At 40.5% G+C, this 23701-nt stretch overlaps 1 protein-coding gene across 3 annotated transcripts; it reads left to right on the top strand.

The window, feature by feature from the left end:
• The first annotated feature begins 875 nt into the window (after nt 1-875).
• On the top strand, nt 876-22866 carry hnf4a (hepatocyte nuclear factor 4, alpha). 3 transcript variants are annotated; one of them, XM_030424336.1, is made up of 10 exons: nt 876-1012; nt 17804-17978; nt 18568-18662; nt 19085-19191; nt 19281-19436; nt 20014-20101; nt 20207-20359; nt 20468-20704; nt 21210-21332; nt 21808-22866. In XM_030424336.1, exons 1-10 carry the CDS (start codon nt 964-966, stop codon nt 21948-21950), a joined length of 1326 nt encoding a protein of 441 aa, XP_030280196.1. In that variant the 5' UTR covers nt 876-963; the 3' UTR covers nt 21951-22866. The 3 variants fall into 3 exon arrangements, with proteins under 3 accessions (XP_030280196.1, XP_030280197.1, XP_030280195.1); XM_030424337.1 differs by lacking the exon at nt 876-1012 and adding an exon at nt 6625-6805; XM_030424335.1 differs by lacking the exon at nt 876-1012 and adding an exon at nt 16606-16761.
• Nucleotides 22867-23701: the final 835 nt, after the last annotated feature.

The raw sequence follows: 23701 nt of genomic DNA, 5'->3' as shown, positions 1-23701 counted from the left end.
CCTTTGGACTGAGACAGGTTAGCTTTCGCCTCTGTTTCCAGTCTTTATGCTAAGCTAAGCTAAATTAAGGTAAACTAAGATAAGCTAACTGTCTCTTTGCTGTAGCTTCATATTTGTGCAGTTTCTCTCATCTCAACTCATGTTTTAAAAAATAAGATACACTATAATAACTAGACTATAATTCACATAAAATACAAGTGATGTGACAATATTTGATTTCTTAATCTTGACATAAATCATGTTAAACACCATCAATATTTTGAAGAATAATCTATGAAATGATGTAAACTCGCCATTTAAAGTGAAACACGACTGAGGTTTTCCATTTCTCTGCTGGTGCACTGTGGAAACAATGTTTTAAAATTAGATTTCAGTGGGCGTCCACAGGTGATTCGGGCCTAATTCTGTCCCTGACAAGCTCGGCACTATATTACTTTTTTTCCTCTCAGTCAAAACAAAACCGATGACGTCACTCACCATACAGCGTTTGCTGGCTGCCACCCTCAGTACATTCTCCACTCCTCTCCGTCTTTCATGTCCCTCCCCACTCTCCAGCTTTCTCTCTCCTTTTTGTATAAACTCAGTTTTCTTATTCAGTGCTCTTAGTCATTCCTAATCTGTATCTGGAGAAATGGCTGTTTGGTGATGAGAAAGAAGGGAAAAAGCACACGATAACTTTATGTCTATTTGAGTTTCTATCATCATGTTGCCTTAGTTACAGCTGCTATATAGATTGGTGTCCATACGAGCCTGGTTACTGTTTAACCTCCCCACCCACATTTGCCCAGATTAGGAAAATCAATAAGATAACAGCGGCAACACCGGCCTTACCTTGCACCAACAACACCCTTCTCACACTACAGCACCCTGCGCCAAACTTCCACATTTTACATCTTGCGTTTGAGGAGGAAAAGAAAAAAAGTGGATTTAAAAACTCATGCTTGAGAGGAGGCAGAGGACGACATGGTCAATGTAAACACGCCAGTCAGTTCAAGTATGGAACTTCCATTTGGTGAGTACACACTTTTTTATTTTTTTTGGTTTTAATGTCCAGTGTAAAACAAACAGGTTGAGTGTGGCAGCTGCTGGCTTTCTCTGTCTTTTTGTGGCAGCAGCCGCCGCTCTGCCGGATCACGACAGATCCTGACGGACAACGTCTTCGCCATTTGCGTCTGCCTTTTTCACACGGCCGTAATCCAGGAGGTGTGTCAGAGATATGGAGGTTGTTAAACAGGCCATGGGAGCTGGGCCTGGTGGTGATGATGGTCCAGAGGTTTTGAGATGTCGTAGCAGAGGACTTGGAGGCTGACGGGGGGTTTACAGGAGGATTTGAACATGATGTTTTTTTCGGTGCAGCTGATACGAAGTGGGGGAGTTTTGAGAAGCTGCGTAGGCTGATGAAGTCAGATGTATTTCTATTCTCAGTGATGGAAAAAGAGATCAGAATGCTTGCTTTACAAATGCTGCATTCAAAGTAATTTCTTAAGTAACGGTGCAGCTGTATCGTCAAGCAAAATGTCCCTGTAGTATCAAGAGTATTGAAGTAGTTGTTGTTGGTGCAGCCGATTTGAGAGGCTGCGTCGGTGGATGATGTCAGATATACTTTTACTGTCGGTGGTGCAGAAGTACTCAGATCCATCACTTTAGTAAAAGTAGGATGGTCTAAAAACACTCTTACAAATGACGGTCCTGCATTCAAAATGTTGTTTTTGTCAAGTGGAATGTACTGAAAGAGTTAAAGTACAGAATGGATCTTTTCAAAAGTGGGATGTGAATATGTGATTATTGACGCGCTGACGCCAAATATCGATATTCTTATTAAACATTAGAATGGTGGCAGTTGTGAACACAGACAGGTTGCAGTCAGTGTGTGTGATGAAGAAGCACGCACACTCTTTTGTACGTTATTTCATCTCAGTTATTGTCAAATCCTGCGAAACTGACACCATAATACATCAATAAATAAACAATTCCTACACTTTCCCTTTGAAGGGTATTTTGTATTCTCCACTTAGACATAACGTGGTGTTTTGTGGGATGATGCCTTGCAATGTATCGATTATTGCAGAATCGCTGTATCGTGATATCGCGATACAATCGTTATCGTTGGCTACGTATCGTGAATCATATCGTATCCTGTGGCTCACCATCTGTAATTATCAACGAATGTTATATGAATCCGTCTTCATCATTAACGGATACATCTGAGAACATTTTAATGTTGTAGTTTGTCACTACTCGGTAGATTAGCAGTGTAGTATGGCATCATATCCTCCAAGTGTAACATGTGCTTTTTAAATAAAAGATTTTGTGCTAAATGTTTGATGTATGCAGAAATGAGGCTACAAATACTCTATTACACGTTAAAGTTGAAAATGTTACTTAAAGATACACTTTGTAATTTTGTGGAGGAAATTCAAATGAGGACAGAAATAAGCCGTCATTGATTGTTTTTTTTTTATATTCCCTAAAGATGGCTTAAATAATGAATAAAAAATGAATAGCATTTTTGTGTTTGTGTTAATATCATCTTATCAGTATTATGAATACCACCACTGTAAGTTCACATTCAGTTAAAATTAACTGAATGTATTAAAAGTAAAAGAACTCATTACAGATTATCATATAAATCTGTTTTCATCCACTAACAGATATGTGAGAGCGTTTCAAAGTTCTAGTTCGTCCATGTAGTTACAACAGTACCAGTAGTAACGCTGTACTGCATCATATCAGACAACTGTATCATGTTGGTTTTAGCAGGCTGAGAAGAGTTACTTTGAAAATGTATTCTGATGAAGCTACCTGTTAAATAATAAAGTCAGAAATGTAATCCAAGCATCGCAATATTAAACCTGATTACTTCCTGTTGCTTTTGGATTACCTTAATACCAAACATGTGCAAATAAAGACCAGAGAAAAGAAATATCAATAAGATAACTTTTATTTCATCCTGATACACAAGTTAGAAAACACACTTGTCGTGTTGTCATGTGTGCACATGTGCACGGTTACAGACCAGTGTTTCATTCTGTATCCTAAAACTGTAATCCTGTTAGTAATCCCCCTTTTTCGACTGAATGTATCTGTAATGACATAATTCTGTTACGTGTATTCTATTACTCCACAAGCCAGTTAGTCACTGTATGTGCCAAATAAATGTAGTGGCGGAAACATTAGAAGAAGAAGTGTATAGATTAATAGAATGGAGATACTCAAGTTCTGTCTCACTGTAACCTCTCACACGGCGGTTGACGGGGGGGGGGGGTTTAGTTCTCACTCCAGTGGTCACTGCAGCATTTGCATGTCACAGCAGGATGTGCAGATGCAAATTCATTTTTTTTACAAAGCTCTGGCAAAACTGAGAGAGAGGTGATAAAGAAAAATCGACTGCTGTGGCTGAACAGTCTCTTCCTGAGAGCGATGGGTTTGTTTCTCTGAGTTACTCCACCTGCTGCACTGCACCGCCGTTAATACTCACTTGAGCTCCAAATGTGGTTTAATCCGCTGCTAAAAATAGTCCCCCAACAAAAGTACTATTTACTCCTGTTTGTGTGGCGTTTTCTAAAAGCTACAGTGCCTTTTTTTTTAAACATCGTGTTATATAATCATGACCTCTTTTCCAAAATTCACATCTTAAGTGGGAACAGGCAGAGCAGGCAAGACTGAAAGTATCATAGGCCGACTAACATATTGTTGTTTTTGGTTTTAAACAGCTGCACGCTATGCAGATGCAGTGTTTGTTATTTTGACCGTACGCAGTGTTTGGATAGTTATTACACGCCTCCTCTTTTCAAACAAGTGACACTTGGATTGATCCGTGATTAGGCACCTCTTTCATTCATGACACGAAAATTGTCTCGCCTCAGGCCAAATCACTGAGTTTCACTGTTTCCGAGTACAATAGCAACATTTTCTGAAGGATTTGTTTACCCTCCGCAGGATACGCTGAACAAATCTTCCAAAACCAGGACATTTATGTTACAAATACATTCTTTGGCAGCCGCCTGCACTAAGCCCCTTCTGACTTGGATCGAGTTATACTATGCTTCTTTGTCCAAACAAACTGCAAATCACCGTTCAGTTGGCCTCAAAACATGCTGACATCACGTCTAAACGAGCTGTGCAAATGTTATGCACTCTTTCTATTTCCATGTCGTGCAAACGAATGCTTCTTTAACGTGACGATTAGAGGCAAGCGTGGCAAAAATCTGAGCTTTTTCTGGTAGAATTCACTTTTATTTCCTTGAGGCTCCGCTGACGAACTTACAAACCTTCCTCTTCACTTACAGTTTAGCTCGCACAACACACACAACTTCGTGTCACACACATGGGATTGATTGCTCAACGGTCACAACCTGGACAAACTCTCGAGCGCGGCTGTTGGCAGAATCGCTTGGTGAATGTAAACATGACAACAGCCGTTCAGCAGCTCCCCCGCAAGATATCTGTTTGCCCACAGAGCTGAATGACTCGACAGTGGGTCACGAGAGGCCCGATCCCTCAGTAATATACAGGGACGACAGAGTTAACGGTTAGAAATGAACAAACACAACATCTTTTTATAATACAGCTGCTGTGTGGACCAAGATGAAGACAAGTCATGAGAAAACACAAGATGGGTTATAAACAAAGCATTGCATTTATGTTTTTTTTAAATGCAAGTGTGTGAGTTTGAAATTAGAAAAAAAAAAACGTTTTAACTGAAGGCAGAAGTGGAAGAAGTATTGATATATTTTACCTCAATAAAAACAGCAATATCACACCTTAAAAAACACTAAAAAATACTATTAGTTTAATCAGCAAAAGTACTCATAATGAAAAATAGACCCTGTCACCGTTACATACACAGAACATATTACATATCACAAAATTAGTTGATTACTTGATTATTTATTCTGTGACGTCACATAACTGTTATTTTCTTTGCGTTTTGTGAATAATTCTGCCCCCTAAAAATAATGCAAACCATTTCAATGCTGATAACTTGTAAGTATCATAAGCTTGTGTTTGCCATGGAGATTATTTTTGGCAATATTCAAAAATCAAATTCAGAAACAGCCGACTGAAGGATGTCATAACTACACCACTCTATAGACTTCTACAGAACTTATTAACACCTTATTTCAAGTAATTGAAAAGTGTAATTTGAGACATGCTGAACTTCTTTAGTTTGGACTTTAACACAGTTACTTGACCTGCGGTTTTAGAGTACTGTATTATATTTATCATAACTGAATCAACAGTTTCCATCTGTACAACAGCTGCAGGCTCCTCTCAGAGAGGATGGATGGATGGATTATAACAACTTTGGGCACAAATACATCCAGGACACACAATTCACACATAGCCACATGTGTTGTGCAGGACTTAAAAACACAGAAAACATACAAACACACTGCATCATTCTCAGTTTGACTTTTTACCTGTAGCTTGTGCCATGCTATTGCCATGACAACCCACCTGAAGTGTGTCGAGGAGTAAGGAGACAGTTTCCTCACACTGCTGCACTGCTGTGTCTAACTTCTTCATTTAGGTGCACCAGCACATAATTTAAGTGCATCCAATGACACACTTTGTTTGATTCCTTAAAGGTGCAGTACTTAGTTTTGGGGACGACATTTTAATCAGAAGAGAAATGTCTTCATTGACAAAAAAAACTAAATGAACAAACTCTCTGTTTTCATGACTGGATAAACAAAGAAACATTAAAGGACAAAACAGATTCATACTGTTTAACTTATTTTTTTTATATGTGGCGGACCCTGCCATCTTTTCTGGCTTCAAACAGTGTTCTGGGACCTTATTGTCCTTTGAGAACAGCTTGTTTATTCAGTTATGGAAACATTTAATATTTCGGAATGTATTATGACCTCATTATTATTGTAAATTGGAGTTTTTTACATAGTGTCCCTTTAACATGTTGTGTATTTGACTGCAAACAAGAGCAAAGATGCAAATATGTGTTTTTCTTAAAATAAAAACAAACAAGAAATTTCAATAAATTAATGATAAATAAATGTTAAGTTACACTTTCTTGCATATTTTTTAGATCATGTGTTATTTCCCTCCAAATTCTCCCTCCAAATTCCCTCCAAATTGTCTAAATATGGAGATACTCAAGTGAAGTATGCCAAAATTGTACTAAGGTATAACACCTGAATAAAGTTGCATTCTGCTGCTTCTTTTTCTTGATGTTTGTCTGGATTAACTAATAAAACATTGTTTCAACCACCTGTAATGACAAAGTCTGACTGTATCAGCGAAATGTTGCTTTTACTTTCACTTTGTGTTCTCTTGTTCGTCCAAGAGTCACCTTGTGAAATCACCATGAACTTGACGTGTTGAAATGATTAATATATAAATATAACAGCAGCCATACAGAAAGTGTCCCGCTGAACAAATCCCTCAGCTAATGAAGTGAAATATAATCCATTCTGTAATAGAATATCTGGTGTTTAACAGAGGCAGAAAGCCCAATTAGCCTGTTTGGAGGCTCGGCGTTACACACTGTTCACTTGACACTATTAATCCCAGTGTTCAAGTCTCCAATCAAATCTCATTGTGACAGGCATTAGGGGATTATCCCTGGGTGTTGTGGGCCCTAACAGCCGGCCCGGTGGCCCCGGCACACAGCACTATCCAGTAACAGCGGCCCTGCTTCTCCTCCCAGCCTGCCTCAGCCTGGCCGGGCCGGAGAGAGCCGCCGAGGCTCATGGGCCTTCGCTCAGCTGGCCGGCTCACTGTCAGGGCTCGGCCTTCAGAGGGATGTATGGCCAAGATGGGACGCTGCACTTCACCAACCCAGGTAAAGGTGAACGGAGAGAACGCGGAGACTTAGCGTGTAGATTATTCCTGAATCGAGGGGCGAACAACACGCTGCTGTTTGTGCTTTGAAACCGCGGAGCTGCGGAAGGTAAAGCTGCTGGGAGTGAACGCAGTTGTGTCGTGTGTTTTTGGATTACTTCTGCTGTCAAAAGAGAAGTTTTTGTAGAGCCTTTTGAGAGAGTAAAGTTCTGAACGTTGACTGTTTACAAGAGCTGCTTTATTGAGGAGAAACCTGAAGGGCATCAGCCAACAAGAAGTTTGTTTGTTAAGTTAAAATAATGTTAAAGACTAACTGCTGGATTCCATGTCATTAGAAGAATTCAGTGATTCAGCTGTTTATTGGTGAAATGTTAGTCTGGTTGTCTTTGTGTGAGTGTGGACTCTGTTTGTCCACATGATGGCAGCAGTAAGTGGTGATTTCATGTTGCTCTGCTGGCAATGCAGGAGGGAAACTACAGTTCTGTAGTCATGTACCAGACTTTCGATGTTTTTACACTTTATATGTAAGAGGAAATACAAAAAATCAATTTACACGTATACAAAACCTGAGTTAAATGCACTTAAATGCAGATCTAATAATAGGTCATAACTTACAGAATATGCATAAGTTACTTTTACTTGTATTTTTTGATAGTTAAGTTCAGGTATTATCAGATACTTTCTGACTGACTTTCTTTACTCAAGTACTACTCACCTGGCTGACTTTCACTTTAACCAAGGTGAAATCTTAACACAATATCGTTACTTATTCAAGTACAACTTTTGGGAGCTTTCCACAACATTGACCACTGCAGACATCTGCAGCTGCACTTTGAATCCACGTCAAAATATTACTGACATTTTGTTCTTTTGCAAGACCTTAATATTGATGGAGGACTTTAACTTGTAATGGAGTTTTCAATTTAATCTCCGCCAAGAAGTTTATGTGTTTTGTTGGTTGGCTTGTCAGCAGGATTACACAAAAACTACTGAACGGATTTTCACAAAACTTGGATGGATGATGAGTCCTGGCCGAGAACAGGCTGCGTCATTTCTTGCTGTGGATCCTTTACTTTCATATTTAAGGTGGTTGGTATCTATGACTGACTACAATATGATGCAGAGCCTAATAAAAGTCCCGATCACAGTGAATGTTGTATTTGATATTTGATAAGGCCTGATTGGAGTAAAGGGGACTGTTGGCCCTTGGTGGAGATATGCGCTCTACTGAGTTTCATTTGAGTTCTCTCTGCGGTCTTTGCTTCTATAAATCGAGAAAAGGGATTCGGGTACTCTTCCACCACTAAGAAAAACGTTTGCCTGTGACATTGAAGTCAGAAATGAGAGCGTGATCGGACGTCAGAGTTGGTTTGTTCAAACAGAAGAGAGCAGCGTGTGACCTCAGCAGGTAGAAGGAGAGCAGCCAATGAACACCGAGGAAAAATAAATGAGCCGATGAAGAGTTTAAACTGACCAATCAATATTCAAACAGTGTCATGATGCAGTCAGACAGTCTGATCATCAGATGGGTTGGAGTGTTTTAAAGTCACCCAGATTTGAATCTTGGCTCTTTGATTTTAGTCTCTGCACTGACAGGATAACGCCTGATTCATAAATATTTAGTGCCTTGTTATTCGAGCTGTGGAGGTTAAACGTCTATTGATTGGCTGATGACTGAAGGACCTATAGAGAATCAGAGAGATAAAAAGTACTCAGAGCAGAGCTGCTGACAGAGGTGATCGGGCCAGCAGTCAAAATGACTTCTCAGCAAAAACAGAGTTAATGATTACAGAGGCTTATCGTGGACTGTGATTGATTTACGTCCTGCATGGGTCTTCATGTTTATTGATGCAATTGTTTACTTATTTGGTGCACAGAGGCTACTTTAGTTTTTCAGCCGGCCTGGATGAGATGAAGCATGTTTGAGATAAAACACTTCAGAATATGTCTTTCAGCTTAAAACGTTGTGTTGAGGAGTTATTTTGGCCTTAAACATAAAACAAACGAGACATGAAGATGTATTTGAACCGACCTTGTTTGGGAACTACAAGGTTGCTTTATGAAAGTTCATTTCTAGCGGCCTCTCTCTTAGAAACTAAGAAACTAAAAACTATATTCCTTCCTCAACAAATTTTTACCACCCCATAATCCTCCGAGATACTGACGAACTTAACAGGCACATGTGGTTTATCATTACCCTGAGAGCAAATGGTCATTATGTGTGAGGACGATATGAAAACTCTCCTGTTGTTCCATAAAAAAGGATCTGATTTCAACTCTTTTGCCATTTTCCATTTATTTGAAACCATCTTCTTAAAAACATAGTCAAACATCCCTTTAATATATGACTATGCGGCTGATGAGAAACCAAAAATGAAACACTTTACAGAACATTTTTATCTTTTTGATGAGTATTGAAAGGCCTCTGTTTGGCAACGTGATTATATCTTTGTCTTTTCAGCAAGAAACCCTAAAAACGACGAGCCTAACACCACAACAGAGCATCATTTGGCTGCAGCTACGAGGCTGTGAAGGCCTCACAGGACACATTAGCTCCACTCAGAGTACAGAGGGATGTTATTTGACAGGGAAAATTAAAAATACACTATTTCTCTAAGCTCAAGTAGTTTGCACTATGAAAGCTGGAGAAAGGTACAGCAACGTGTGACACACCAACATAACGCTATTACGAAATTGTTTTCTTTAAAAAAAAAGAAAAATAGCAAATTTAATCTCCTTTAAAAATCGATCTGTGTCATTAAAGGCAGTGAGAGTAATTGACAATATTCCAGTGGCACAGAAAATATGATATTCCCGCCTGCGCTCGGCCACACTTGCTTGCATAAGCTGTGTTATTTGCAGATAGTTATCTGTTGACAAGGTCTTTGCCATGACACTCTACTCACCTATCTCCTCCATCTACAGCAGGAGAGCAGAGCAGCAGCCTTTTTCTGCTGGCCTCAAATCTGCTGCAGCCAGCACATTGTCTCCTTCTGTTTTACTCTTATCAACATCAACACGCTCCTGGATGGGCTTTACGAACACTCACATTTCCCCTGTGGTGTTGCTCTCTTAGTCAGAAACAAAGCAAGTCCCCCGGTCAGTGTATATTCCTCATCTTATTATCTGTTCCCGGCCAACATGATCGTCTTTTTCCTCCCAGCTGCTGGCTCCTGTATTTTGAATTTTTACTGTGTTGCTTCCCAGACGCCTGCCTTTGAGATCGGACTTGGGGTAATGAAATGTAGTCATTGAGGAGAAGGTACAAATAGGCAGTGGTTGCAAATGGAGTTTGGTCAGTGGTCGGAGATTCCTATTCAGAAGATAGACAGGACTTTGTTCACAAACTGGAGTTTGAAGTTTCAAAGGGGAGAATCACACAAGTGTTACATCAGGTCTCAGCGATCCTTTGACTTTTAGCCCCGGGGCAGGAGTTTGGGTGACTGATTATAAGACAACACTCTCTGGTCCATCTCATTTAAACATGACAGCCTCCCAGTGCATTCAGCATGTGTTTAACAGCCGCTGTAAATGTCATGGCAGCTGCGGCCATTGTTTATCAGCAGTTCTTTTTGTGCTGAGACACATTACGATAAAAATAATGAAAATATGAATCTGCCATAAAACAAACAAACAAACAAAAAACATGACATGGAATAAAACACAAATCAATTCAAATAACCTCAGACTGCTGCCTCTCCCTCATTACAGACTCATGTGAAAGCTGTGACTAGTATGCAAAAGTAATCAGCGTCTGAATTAATTACTTTACTCTGTCCAAAAAAAAGATTACTGGTGCATTTAGGGGTCACTACTTAACATGTTATGGTGCTTTTGTTTAATCCAAGCAAAGTGAAAAATGCCATGGTTTTGTCAGAGCAAGCTATTAACTGTTTCCAGTGTTTGTGGTGAGCTAAGCTAACTGGCTGCCAGCTGTAGCTTCATATTAACTCTCCACAAGAGATGAAATAAAAGCATTTCTCAAAATCTCTTACTATTCCTTTCAGCAAGATCTTTACAAATGTTTAACTTTAGCACATTGTTTTTTCAGGACCTGAAAGTTTCACCTTCGGCAGAAATCAAGTTATTAATGTAGTGGGGTCAGCCCTATGTTCCCACAGCCCTATGTTCCCACATTTCTACGATTTTTCTTAAAATAAGGCCCTATGTTCCCACAGCCTTTTATGTTCCCACATTTCCAAGATTTTTCTTAAAATTAGGCCCTTTGTTCCCACAGCTGTACGTTCCCACATTTCTAAGATTTTTCTTAAAATTAGGCCCTATGTTCCCACAGCTCTATGTTCCCACGTTTCTAAGATTTTTCTTAAAATTAGGCCCTATGTTCCCACAGCCCTATGTTCCCACAGCTCTATGTTCCCACGTTTCTAAGATTTTTCTTAAAATTAGGCCCTATGTTCCCACAGCTCTATGTTCCCACGTTTCTAAGATTTTTCTTAAAATTAGGCCCTATGTTCCCACAGCCCTATGTTCCCACATTTCTAAGATTTTTCTTAAAATAAGGCCCTATGTTCCCACAGCCCTATGTTCCCACGTTTCTAAGATGTTTTTTAAAATTAGGCCCTATGTTCCCACATTTCTAAGATTTTTCTTAAAATAAGGCCCTATGTTCCCACAGCCCTATGTTCCCACGTTTCTAAGATTTTTCTTAAAATTAGGCCCTATGTTCTCACCTTTCTAAGATGTTTTTTAAAATTAGGCCCTATGTTCCCACAGCCTTATGTTCTCACTTTTCTAAGATTCTTCTTAAAATTAGGCCCTATGTTCCCACATTTCTAAGATTTTCCTTAAAATTAGGCCCTATGTTCCCACAGCCCTATGTTCCCATATTTCTAAGATTTTTCTTAAAGTTAGGCCCTATGTTCCCACATTTCTAAGATTTTTTCTTTAAATTAGGCCCTATGTTCCCACAGCCCTATGTTCCCACATTTATAGGACGTTTTCAAAATTAGGTCTTGTGCTCCAACATTTCCCTTCAATTTAAGGGTTAGGCTTAGAGGTTAAGGAAAGGGTTAGGGTTTGGCTAACCCAAGGAAATGTTGGGAACATAGAGCCTAATTTTGGAAAAAAAAATCTTAGGGCTGTGGGAACATAGGCACACTCCCAATGTAGTGACTGCATTGACAGAAAGTTATAACGCTGCTGCAACTATTTTCTGTTCATCGGCCTTCGTTGTGTTTTACAACCTCCTGCACGTGTCAATCCAGCCTGTGCACTGTGAGAATGAAGGTACACCATGTTAAGACAAACCCCCCGCCTCAAAATTGCAGATAAGTTATGGGCGAATATGGAGCTGAGCTATCTGACACATCAGAACAGTTTGTCAGTTCGTGATTAAGAAAGCTGTAACGGAGCAGATTATGGTTTATAGTCCTGTATACGACTGTTCCTTGAGGAGTTCACCGAAATTTAAGATGAGGGGCAGCGATAAAAGCGCTTTAATGACACGGAAGATAAGATTTGCTCCGAGTGACTCATTCATAGCTCTGCACTGATTCTCCCATCCTCACCCTCCCCTCCCCCTCTGCTTGCTCTGCTTTGAAAAAGAAAAAGAAGAAAAAAATCAGCACCCAACTTAAGCAAATATGGTCATTGCAGAAGAGCAGTGCAGATCGAACGTGAAGAGATGTCGTAACGGGTGACCTCTGCGCGCACAAGAGAAACAACATGCTCAGATTGGAGCTGCGTTTGATGCAAGAGTGTGTAAAAAAGCTGCTAATCATTACTTGATCACTGGCGTACTTTCCATTGAGTTAATTAGGTTTGTTGAAGATCCTCACAGCGTTTACCTACTGTGACATCCAAGATCAATGAATCCAAACCCATGATCCTGTTTGATCAAAAGGTTGATCACCTCGATGTTCAATTCTGATTGGATTACTGTCAGAGAGGTTTCTGTCAGATATTTAATCACTGAGGAGATCAATCACGCACAGGAGCCTCTGGGAATGTTACGGTGTTTGCTTGCTGGAAGAAAAATAATTTTATGTGCACCCAGTATAATTTGAGTGTATGGTTAACAAGTTCACCTACATGGGGTTTACTGCTTCTGAGGTCTGGCTGAACTCGGGATCGTTGACCTACTGCTATGTACTGGCACTTTCTCTTCAAATACAAGACTACTGTTTGCTGTGTGACATGCAAGAGACTCCCACTTTTGCGCAAGCAGAGTATTTATTTTTGAAAACAGTCACATTCAGGACACCCAAAAAAGTTAAAAGCATATGTCCTTTAACACCAATGTTAGATTTCATATGCAGGAACTGGATCATTTCATATGTAGGATTAGATAAACACTGGATGATATAATGTAGTTGGAAGCAGATACAAGTAAATTATTAATATAGGCGTCACAGTTACAACCCTGGATCGTTATCACATTGTAACAAAGCTGTAATTATCTTTATGGATTTATGATTGCATATATTTAGAAGATCTACTCGCCCCCCCAAGCTGATGGAAAATCAGGGGAAGTTTTGTAGTTCATTAAACATTTCTGGAGCTTCACAGCAAAACATAGTTGCTGGGGACATTTTTTAAAACGTAAAGAAATGCCACGATGCACTTATGTCGCTGGAAGTCTCCAGAACGCAAATTGAGTTGAAAAGACGTTATTTATACCCTTTTTTTTTTTTAAGGTTTTTTTGGCATAGACACCTTTATTAAGCAGCAGACAGATAGGAAATATGGGAGAGAGAGAGGGGGATGTGACATGCAGCAAAGGACCTCCGGCCGGAATTGAACCGGGGTCGGCTGCGTCTTTGGCATGCGCTCTAACCACTCCACCACCTGCGCGCCATTTATACCCTTTTTTATGACAAATTATTCACTGTAGCTGCTAAGCAAAAACCTAAGTGGGTATAAATGGGTGTAAATAACGTCTTTTCAAATCAGTTCAGGATGTCAGGGCTTCTGTAGACTTAGTTACACCAGACAATACGTATGGAGCCATTTTGCATTTGTTTCCCCATCTAATTCAGTTGTTTAAGAAAGTACTGCAACACAACTCATCCTTTTAACTACTCTAAAATGGGTTTATAATGTGCTCAAAATTAATGACGGACACAATGAGATTGAATGTTCAGTAGTTTGATCAAAAATGTCCAACTCACGCGATTGTCCACTTGCTAGATTTTGTCTGGAGATTTCATTTTCATCTCTTGACCTTCGTGAGTGGATGGAGTTTTTTTAATACATATTGAAGGGTGTGTTCCAAAAAGATATTTCAAGTGTGTATATGCTTATGAAAATAATAAGGGGACTTAAAATAAAGTATTATTGATGAGACATGTTTTAATCCGTATGTGATAATTTTTGTTCCACATGCGAAAAATCTAAATCAGATCACAACAATTCCTTTAAAGATTGTTCCTGGAGGAACAGTCGTTTAATGTCATACGTCATTGGCTACCAAACTTTTGCAAATGTGGATTTCTTTTTTTAAGACATAGTGATTCTGGAGACTTTTTATATCTTCTAAGTGGATGAAATTTGCGTCCGTACCAAACCATTTATCTGTTATGTTTAGTTATGCACTACGCTCCATCACAACACAATTAAGTTTTGTGTCAGGTATGTCCTCTACACATTTCAGGCAGCACATTTTGTGTGAGTGATTGATTTAGAGGCTACAGAAACTTACCATTTGCAAGCGTTGAGCTTTTGGATCAGCCTCACGTGCATGTTGCATTTTCACAAACAATGAAGTCTTTTACTTAAAGGCATCACTTTGCTTTAGCGAGAGTTATTTCTCTTGTTAATTATGCGAGAATTAACTCGGATCAACCAGCGATGTAATTACACATGGAAGTAGGTCTGAATATGACAGATGACAGATGATTTAGAAGTATTGAGAATGTTTCCTGAAGTGAAAGTACCATTATGTCTTTTACTGAAGTATTTTCAACAAAATGTACTTGAAGAGTCAAAAGGGTTTATTCTACAGAATGGATCCTTTCAGAGTGTTAAATTTGTATTATTACAATATGACTGAATGATTTAAATTGATGCTTTAGCTTAAAATAAGCACTTTATTTATTTTGTTTGAAGTTCAGTGAAATTAATAGTAGTAATAATAATACATTGTAATAATTCAAATCAGTTTGACAGCAGAGCAGCTCTGTTTCACGATGGCAGAACTTCTACCTCAGGCTTTCTTACAATATCTTAGTATTCTGAATAAAATCCATGCAGCGTGGTGTCTGTGTAGATCTGCTGCTGCAGGGAGCTTTTTGATTGAAGTTCAGGTTCAGGAAAAAATATTTATTGTTCAGTAAAATGTTCCCTGTCAGTGTTTTCCTTTCATATCTGATGTTTTTAGATTAACATTACTTCTGCATTAATGTGTATGTGTCATGTTATTGCTGTAGATGTTTAAGGTTCAGCTCATTTCAACAAATTCATACTGCTGGGTCGTTTAATCTACAGCAATAAATCTGATTCTGTAAGATATGTTTGTAATCTGGCTGTCCTGTGAAAACCACACCTCTATAAAGTCAAACTGTCGGTGGTGTTTTCGACTTTGTGAGGCTACGTTTTACATTTTATATTTTCCAAGACCTTTCAATCGTTTATCCAGTTTAAGAAGTGGGATGCATGAAGGAACAAAGTCAAAACCACCACATTTAAATGACTGAAAAGTGGCTCGAGTTGTGACAATAAATGCAGGAGCACAACATTTGCCTCTAAGATGAAGTGAGGTAGAAGTACACAGCTGCATAAAATGGAAAAACTAGAATTTGCACTTAGGGTTAGCACTGAAAGGTCCAATTTGTAAGACAGTTGATAACTAAGTGCAGCTTTAAACCCGTCAAATACTGATGTTTTTGGTTGTTCTGTCGGGCCGGGCCACCTACTTAAAAATATCGAAAGTGATTTGACGAGTTAGGAATGAGACTCAGTAATCCAGTATCTTACGAATTGAACCGTAAGGAAGAAAATGTGTTTTTTTTGGAGTCTGGATTAACTGATCGCGTCATAAAATTACATGAAACCATGTGAGGCTCATGGAATAATGAATGTATTTAATAAGAATCCACCACTGAATGTAGGGGCCCTTTGTCTCATAATTCCCCCATGGCTGTTAGATAAATGTTGTGGAGTGAAAAGTACAATTTTTCCCTGTGAAATGTAGATGAGTGGAAGTATAAAGTAACATAAAATGGAAATACTGAAGTACAGGACACCGTTGGTCTCTCTGCAGACACATGAAGCTGAGCTGCGCCTTCATTTTGTCTTTATAACGTAACGCGGGCGGGCTGTATAATTTGCGTGCATGTGATACCAGCATGCTACATAAAGTGTCCGCTGTAAAATGAACTGGTTTAAAGTGGCGGGGCAGTGATTTGGCAGAGGGTTGAGCTGATATTGCTCTCGTGGAAGAATTGTTAATCCATTACTGACGGAGGACCCAGACGAGATGGTAGCTATCAAAGTTGTGCTATCTCTTCCCCCAAAAAAAAAAAAAAAAAAACAACCCTGTGATTCACCATTGAAGGGGCTGGTTAACCATCAACCAGAGAGACACTCCACCTCTCCTCTGGTTAGCAGCACGAGGGAAGGAGGAGAAGGAGGTCGGCTGTCAGTCACTGGTTTCCTATCTGACACCAGTAGGTCCCCATCACACTCAACTGGGCCTGGGAGCTACCTTGTTAAAGGGCGGAGCAAGGCTTAAAAAAAAAAAAAAAGTGTGGTAGGAGGGGGGGTTAGTGGAGGTGTTTGGGGGTGTGTGAAGGGAAGGATGAGGAGGAGGAGGAGGAGGAGGAGGAGGGGGGCACATTAGCTTCTTGGACAAGTCTTTCTGCCCCACTGTCAGGTAGTTGAGAATTTGTTTGTCCAAAGCGCCGGCAGACATGGACATGGCAGACTACAGCGAGGCTCTGGACCCAGCCTATACTACACTGGAGTTCGAAAACATGCAAGTGCTCCCACTGGGCACAGGTGAGTCACATATATGCAGCTCGGGCGTTGAACTTTGAAACTTTTACTGATTTAAAACTTTGGTCAGGAGCGGACAGAGGGGAGTTCTGGCACGGAGTGATAAAAAGGGGTCATTTGTCCATCTGCTCGTGCTCGCAGAGGGATGATCCTGTTCAGTGGTCTTCCTTTATCACCTCTGGGTGCAATAGTGAAACATTAAGGGACTTTTGATTTACGAGACTCGGCTCAGTCCTCGATGCGCCCGGGTCATCTGGTTGGTGCAATCTGAGCCTGTTTCAGCCTGTAGACTGATGCGGTGTCAGATTGATTACAGTGGGTCTGATATTCATCTCCTGATGAAGCAGTAGTTTGAGTGTCACGATCCTTCATCTCCTGTTACAAACGGTCTTTTCCCACAGAACCTTAAGGGAAGAAAAAGGGGTCCAGTTTTTCGAGAGGTGCTCACAATGACACCAACTTATTTATATATGCAGTCTCCCATGAAGTTTGAACGTGATCCTGATTCTAAAATTCCCAACGAGAAAAAAAAAGAAAAAAGGGAGCCTGACATGGAGCATTACTCAAGTTTTTCCCATGTTTCTACTCTATTGTATGAATGTATGACGACGTCTCTGAGTCAATAGCATGTGTCATGACATACTCTATGATTGATTGATCCAGCCTGGTGACTAAAAACTGTCTCCAGTGATTGCCTTTTCAGAGGTAATCAAGATCCCATCAGTTTTGCTCTGTTGACTCTGTGGGAGCTACTCAGGCCGGTAACAGATCCTCAGAGCGTCTCATGAAGGCTGGGTTTGATCAGCCGTCAGTGGCGCCGATCGCAGCGGCCGTTCACACCCTCTTAAATCAATCCTCTTGATGTCGAACCTCTCCTAAAACATCTTGATGGTTGTTGACTGCCGTAATCATTAATTAAGCTTTCACAGAAAAACAATCTCTCTGGTTTCAGGTCATCCTGTTGATCTAAAAGCCAGTCCTCTGACCCTAATGAGACTTTCTATCCCTCTCCCTCTCTCTCTCTCTCTCTCTCTGCTCGTGACAGACTCCTCACCGGCTGAGAGCGCCAACATGAACGCCACCGGCCACCTGGGGGCGGGCAGCCTCTGCGCCATATGTGGAGACAGAGCCACAGGCAAACACTACGGGGCGTCCAGCTGTGACGGCTGCAAGGGCTTCTTTAGACGCAGCGTTCGCAAAAACCACATGTACTCGTGCAGGTGAGGACGGCTCCACGACTGAGGAGGGGCGAAATTCTCAGATGTGACATCTGAAGTAAAGCACTGCACATCTGGCCACACCAGTAGAGACTGTTCACAACTACACACTGACACAGCAAAATGGAAACTTGCCCTGTTTTTTCAGTAAAACGGAAATAAATACTGCAAAAACAACTAACTAGCTTTTGCAACTAACAGTTATTTTCATTATAGATGGATGTACAGATTCTCTTCTTGGATCCATAAAAAAAAGTTTAAAAATGCAATTATAATTTCCTACAGGTTGTGTTTTTTTTCCGTCCAGCAGTCCAGAATGCAAAAACATTCAGTGTATCTTCAAGAAAAATATCCAAATCTCACAATCACAAAGCTGAAAACACAAAATATTTCACATTTTCGCTCAAATAATGGATTAAAATAATCCTTCAATAACCAGAGCTGCTGCAGATTAACCTTCTGTGAATCAACTAATCGGTTAATCGACCAATCATCCGTTGCAGCTCTGATAGCTTCACTGATTCAACCCTCTTTTTTTTTTTACTCTAAGAAAGCACAAACACAAACTCTCTCAACTAATTTTTTTTTCCAGATTCAACAGACAATGCATCGTGGACAAAGACAAGCGAAATCAATGCAGATACTGCAGGCTGAAGAAATGCTTCAGAGCCGGCATGAAGAAAGAAGGTAGGAACTGACCGGATCTATAAAACTCAATCTATATGTTTTTTTTTGAGAAACTCTCCTGAAAACACAACTTCCCATTTTATCAGCAAATCACTGAGCGCGAGCTGCCACCCCACTGAATCGACACGACTTGGCTGAAGTGTGTTGCAATCCCCACGAGAGTTTGTTAATGTTCACTCCCTGGAGCGCCGAGGTCTCTAACCAGCTTATGCTGAGCAAACATTTCCGAGCAATAATAGCCATATACTGATAAAGATGACGACCCGGGAAGACTTATTTTTCTTTTAAATGACTCTGCATTCTTTGCGCAAGAATGCGACGGAGATAATGGAACATTTGTCACTGTTTTAACGAGCTGGATGGCGATTATTTCTCTCACACTTCTGCAGATGACGATGCTATAAATCTGTGTGTGTTTTCAGCCGTGCAGAATGAAAGAGACAGAATCAGCACCAGGAGGTCCAGCTACGAGGACAGCAGTTTACCATCCATCAATGCACTCATCCAGGCAGACGTACTGTCAAGACAGGTAAGACCCACTGCATCACCTTGAGATATCACATCTAAATATGATCGATCACCTGCGGCAAGGCGTGTAACGATCTTGCGTCCGTCTAGATCACCTCCCCTGCTCCTATACTGAACGGCGACATAAGGACCAAAAAGATCGCCACCATCACAGACGTGTGCGAGTCCATGAAGCAGCAGCTGCTGGTCCTGGTGGAGTGGGCCAAGTACATCCCAGCCTTCTGTGACCTGCCCCTGGATGACCAGGTAAGGATCATACGCAGACAGAGTGTACATAGTTGTATAGACACTCTGGTAACTCATCAACCAGCCGGCTCAAAACCAAAGTGGGGGCAGCAGGAGCACATGGGTATAGAGTCAATGACGCTTCTTCTTCTGAATAAAAACATGGCAGAAAAAGAGATTAATGTGCATAATAGTTAAATATTTTGGTTTTCCTTTCCCTTCCTCGAATGTGTGTAACAACAACAACTTTTTTTCTCATCACTTTAAAACCTCACATTCCTCAACCAGGGTGGTTAATGTACTTTAATTCTGAGTTAGAATATGATGAGCTGGTTTTGAAGTTATATCCCCGCAAAAAAAAAAAAGTGCAGAATCATTAACAGTGTGATCACCAGGCCCGGGTAACTGATTTGCTGATGTTACATTGGTTGAGGAAGCCAGTGTTTTCCACCGGGGTTTGTCTCCCTCGGTGAGCTTCACATGGAGGGACTGAACCAGAAAGTGCCCACGACAACTTTCAGATCAGCATGTAGAGGATTAAAGATGTAATTGATTTATCATCACGCAGCCACCAAGGAGTGAATTTGCTGTGTTGCAGGTGGCGCTGCTGCGAGCTCATGCCGGAGAGCACCTCTTGCTCGGTGCTGCAAAGAGGTCCATGCTATACAAGGACATCCTCTTATTAGGTAAAAAATTGTAGAGACACTGAAACCTAAAATCACTGTCTCACCCAGGACTAAGTTCTAATGTGGTGTTTTTAAATCTCACTCTAAACTGTGATTCTCCTGCAGGAAATGACTACATCATTCCCAGAAACTGCCCCGAGTTGGAGGTGGGCAGGGTAGCATTGAGAATCCTGGACGAGCTGGTGCTTCCCTTCCAGGAGCTTCAGATAGATGACAATGAATATGCCTGCTTGAAAGCCATAGTTTTCTTCGACCCAGGTACTACCACAGAAATTGTGTTAGCAACTTTTCAAGCCAATAATAACGAGACGCCTCCCAACAACTCACTGCTCTCTGTAAACATCCCCCGCTTTCATTTGCCCCCAGATGCTAAAGGTCTCAGTGACCCTGGAAAGATCAAGCGGATGCGATACCAGGTCCAGGTCAGCCTGGAAGACTACATCAACGACAGGCAGTACGACTCCCGGGGCCGCTTCGGGGAGCTGCTCCTGCTGCTGCCGACGCTACAGAGCATCACCTGGCAGATGATCGAACAGATCCAGTTTGTCAAACTCTTCGGCATGGCCAAGATCGACAACCTGCTGCAGGAAATGCTCCTCGGAGGTGAGCTCTTTGGAACCAATGAGTGCGCGACAGACCGGCTGCTTCCAATTGTGCGGGTACTGCAGCAAAAAAAAAGTCCTTTGCTGCCCAAAAAAGCAAATAAATAAATAAATTAATAAATAAAATAAATGTCAACAGGACATCAAGCAAGATCAATTGTGACTCGCTCTATTATGAATCTTTGATCAATGGAGGTTTTTCTTAAGCTGAGGAAAGCTTTTTAAAAATGTGTGACATCATCACAGTGTAATGTCTGTCGACTGAGCAGGAACATTTTAGTGAGCCACATAACCAGGAAGTAAACCAGGGAGCTAAAAATTCTTTGGGTTCACTATGTAGTTCTATAAAGGTCCAAGGTAACAACCCTAAAAACTATGGGCCAATATACAGAATCCACATTGTATTTACTATATAGACACTAGAGAAGACTGTGGTGTTCCTTCTGCAGTCAGATACTCTCTAATGAATGAAGACTTACCGTATTTTTGTGTGTTTCTTTCCTCAGGTTCTGCCAATGAGGCTCCACATGCACCTCACTCTCTGCACCCTCACCTGGTTCAGGAGCACCTCAGCAGCAATGTTATAGTGTCCAACAACATGCCAACGCCGATTCATAATGGTCAAATCTGTAAGTACAAAACACATCAGTGCCAAATGTGAAGGACAATCGGAGATCAGTTCTCTGTCTTAAATGTACTGAGGTTTTTGTTCATTGCCACCTACAGTAGAAGAGCTGGGAACGTATTATTCCAAGGGAAGTGAAATCAATGATATTTTAATTAGGAGAGAGCGTCAGATATTTCTCCTCGCCCAGCTCCATGTGCAGCCTAGTCAGGTAGCTGGAAGGACAAACAGGCTCGGCAGAATAATCCTCTAAATTCTTCATGGAAACTAATCTGGCTTATTTTGTCAAAGGGAACTTCTGTTATTCTTTCTTAACATGTTTAATGCGCTGAGAAATTTCACAAAAGTGCTTACTCCTTATCTGAAAATTATGTTGCCCCGAGACATGTTATACCACCGAGTAATGGTAAATATACACCCGCTTATGCTGCAGTTTCTGACTCTGACCTGCTCCTGTTCTTCTGTGTTCTACTTTCCAGCCACTCCTGAAACCCCGATCCCGTCTCCGCCTACTGCCTCCAGCTCAGAACATTATAAAATGGCACAGGGGGTCATAGCCACCGTGCCCAAGCAGCCAACCTCCATCCCTCAGCCTACTATTACAAAGCAAGAGGCCATCTAACAACCCTCTGCATCCTTAAATCCTTCAGTTTTTTTTTTTTTTTATTGTGTTAAACCAGGGTCTTTATATGTAAGTTTATACACAATCAGCATTGAAGCTGTTAAGTCCTAGCTGTGTACGTAGAATGTAATTACAATGATGTTCCTTGCAGATTGCAGTTTTTTCTTCAGGGATCTATTGTTTCACACACGCAGCTGCAGTCGAGCTCCACAAAGCAGCGAATGCCAGACAAAACTAGAAGCATCCAAACTCTCAGTCGTGCTGTTGTTCTGTAAGATCGACACGTAGAAACGCATTGTTGTATATATAGTTTATTATTGGGTTATATCACTTCCTTCAGCGTGGCCTCAGTGTGTGTTCAGTAAGGCTGATGTTAGACATGGTGACGGGATCATGTCAGTATTTCATGAATGTTACAACAGGCCTTTACGATGTCATGTGTCTAGTGTTGCACAGTATTTTATTTCATGTTCATTAGTGACAACTCTCAGTAGCAACTTTGAAGATGTCATCTCATCAAAGCTGAAGGAAATCCCTTGAACGACTTCAGCATTTGAGGGAATCTATTTGAAATCCTCTGTGACAGGACTAAAAATATTTGGTTTGTTTTGTGTACTGGAAAAATGCATATTTACAGTAGGAACATTTGCAATTCACACCAAGAAATCTTGGTACATTTTGTGAAGTCTGTGGTGCCACTTTGTAAAAGTCACGAGCACACATGCTGAGGAAGTTTCCCAATAATATGTTGTATTGGTTTTTAAAAAAATATATATTATATTTTTTGTTTAGTACTTTGTTGTGGTTTAACTGGTGGAATAAAGTGTGCCTTGTAGCCTGTACTGCCTTACAAACACAGGCACTATTTCGCCTTACAATGTGAAGATGAATTAATAAATCTCAAGGTCTATTTTTACATCGCATTTTCTGCTTTTGTACCTTACATCTTTCGTTATAAGACTGGAGTTTTTGGAGGGAATGAATGGGATCATCTGAATAACAAAATGGTACCATTCAAAGGCGCAATCTGTTGTTTTTTAAAAGTAATTCAAACTCACATAGGTAAGATTTTATAATATTCATAATATAGCTCAGAGTTATCTATTCTATTATTGTATTCCCATTAACTGAATAACAAGCTGTCATTAAGCTGTCATGAAGATATAAAGGTGGCTACTTAGAAGGGTCCTGGACATATGTACAAACGTAAAACAATGTATAAAATGGTGTTGTTTCTAAGTTTGTATGCTTATGAAAATCAATTAATGATGACATTATCCCCAAAACTACAAAGTGCACCTTCAATTAATGAGTCAGATGTGTTGGAGAGCTTCCAGAGGAGAAACAAATGGTTCCAACGTGGCAGTGTTGTTTGTTCACTGACCTAATGCAACATGTGGTTGTAGACTGATAAAGTGCCATAAAATCATTACAGATAGCCGAGCACTGATTCGTGACAGAGAGGGGGACACTTCAAGGATTTATTTCTACATTCCCAATCCAATGTGCTGCATTTAGACTCAGCTATAAACTCACCTGACAGCCATGGCTTAGAAAACATGTGGAAGTTTGAAGACTTGAAGGTCATCCTCAAAGATATCTGAGGAAGTAACTTTTTTCCAATCACAACGGTCTTACACCTACATCAAGATGAACAGGCTTACATTAGTTGGATGTATTATTTCTAACAAGTCATTATCACGTTTGAAGTAGAAACATACCTGACAGACGTTGAGACGACGTGTGATCTA

This window comes from Sparus aurata, chromosome 7 (genome assembly GCF_900880675.1).
Source record: "Sparus aurata chromosome 7, fSpaAur1.1, whole genome shotgun sequence".
NCBI classification, from domain to species: domain Eukaryota; kingdom Metazoa; phylum Chordata; class Actinopteri; order Spariformes; family Sparidae; genus Sparus; species Sparus aurata.
Note: the sequence above shows the minus strand (reverse complement) of the source record. Positions and strands in the feature narration are given on the sequence as shown.

What these genes read in the sequence shown, in the direction of transcription:
- hnf4a (XM_030424335.1), top strand. Translation starts at nt 16,674, where the DNA reads ATGGACATGGCAGACTACAGCGAGGCTCTGGACCCAGCCTATACTACA. An exon ending in ACCTGCCCCTGGATGACCAG is followed by an intron (nt 19,437 to 20,013) that starts GTAAGGATCATA and finishes GCTGTGTTGCAG; the next exon opens with GTGGCGCTGCTGCGAGCTCA. An exon ending in GATTCATAATGGTCAAATCT is followed by an intron (nt 21,333 to 21,807) that starts GTAAGTACAAAA and finishes TCTACTTTCCAG; the next exon opens with CCACTCCTGAAACCCCGATC.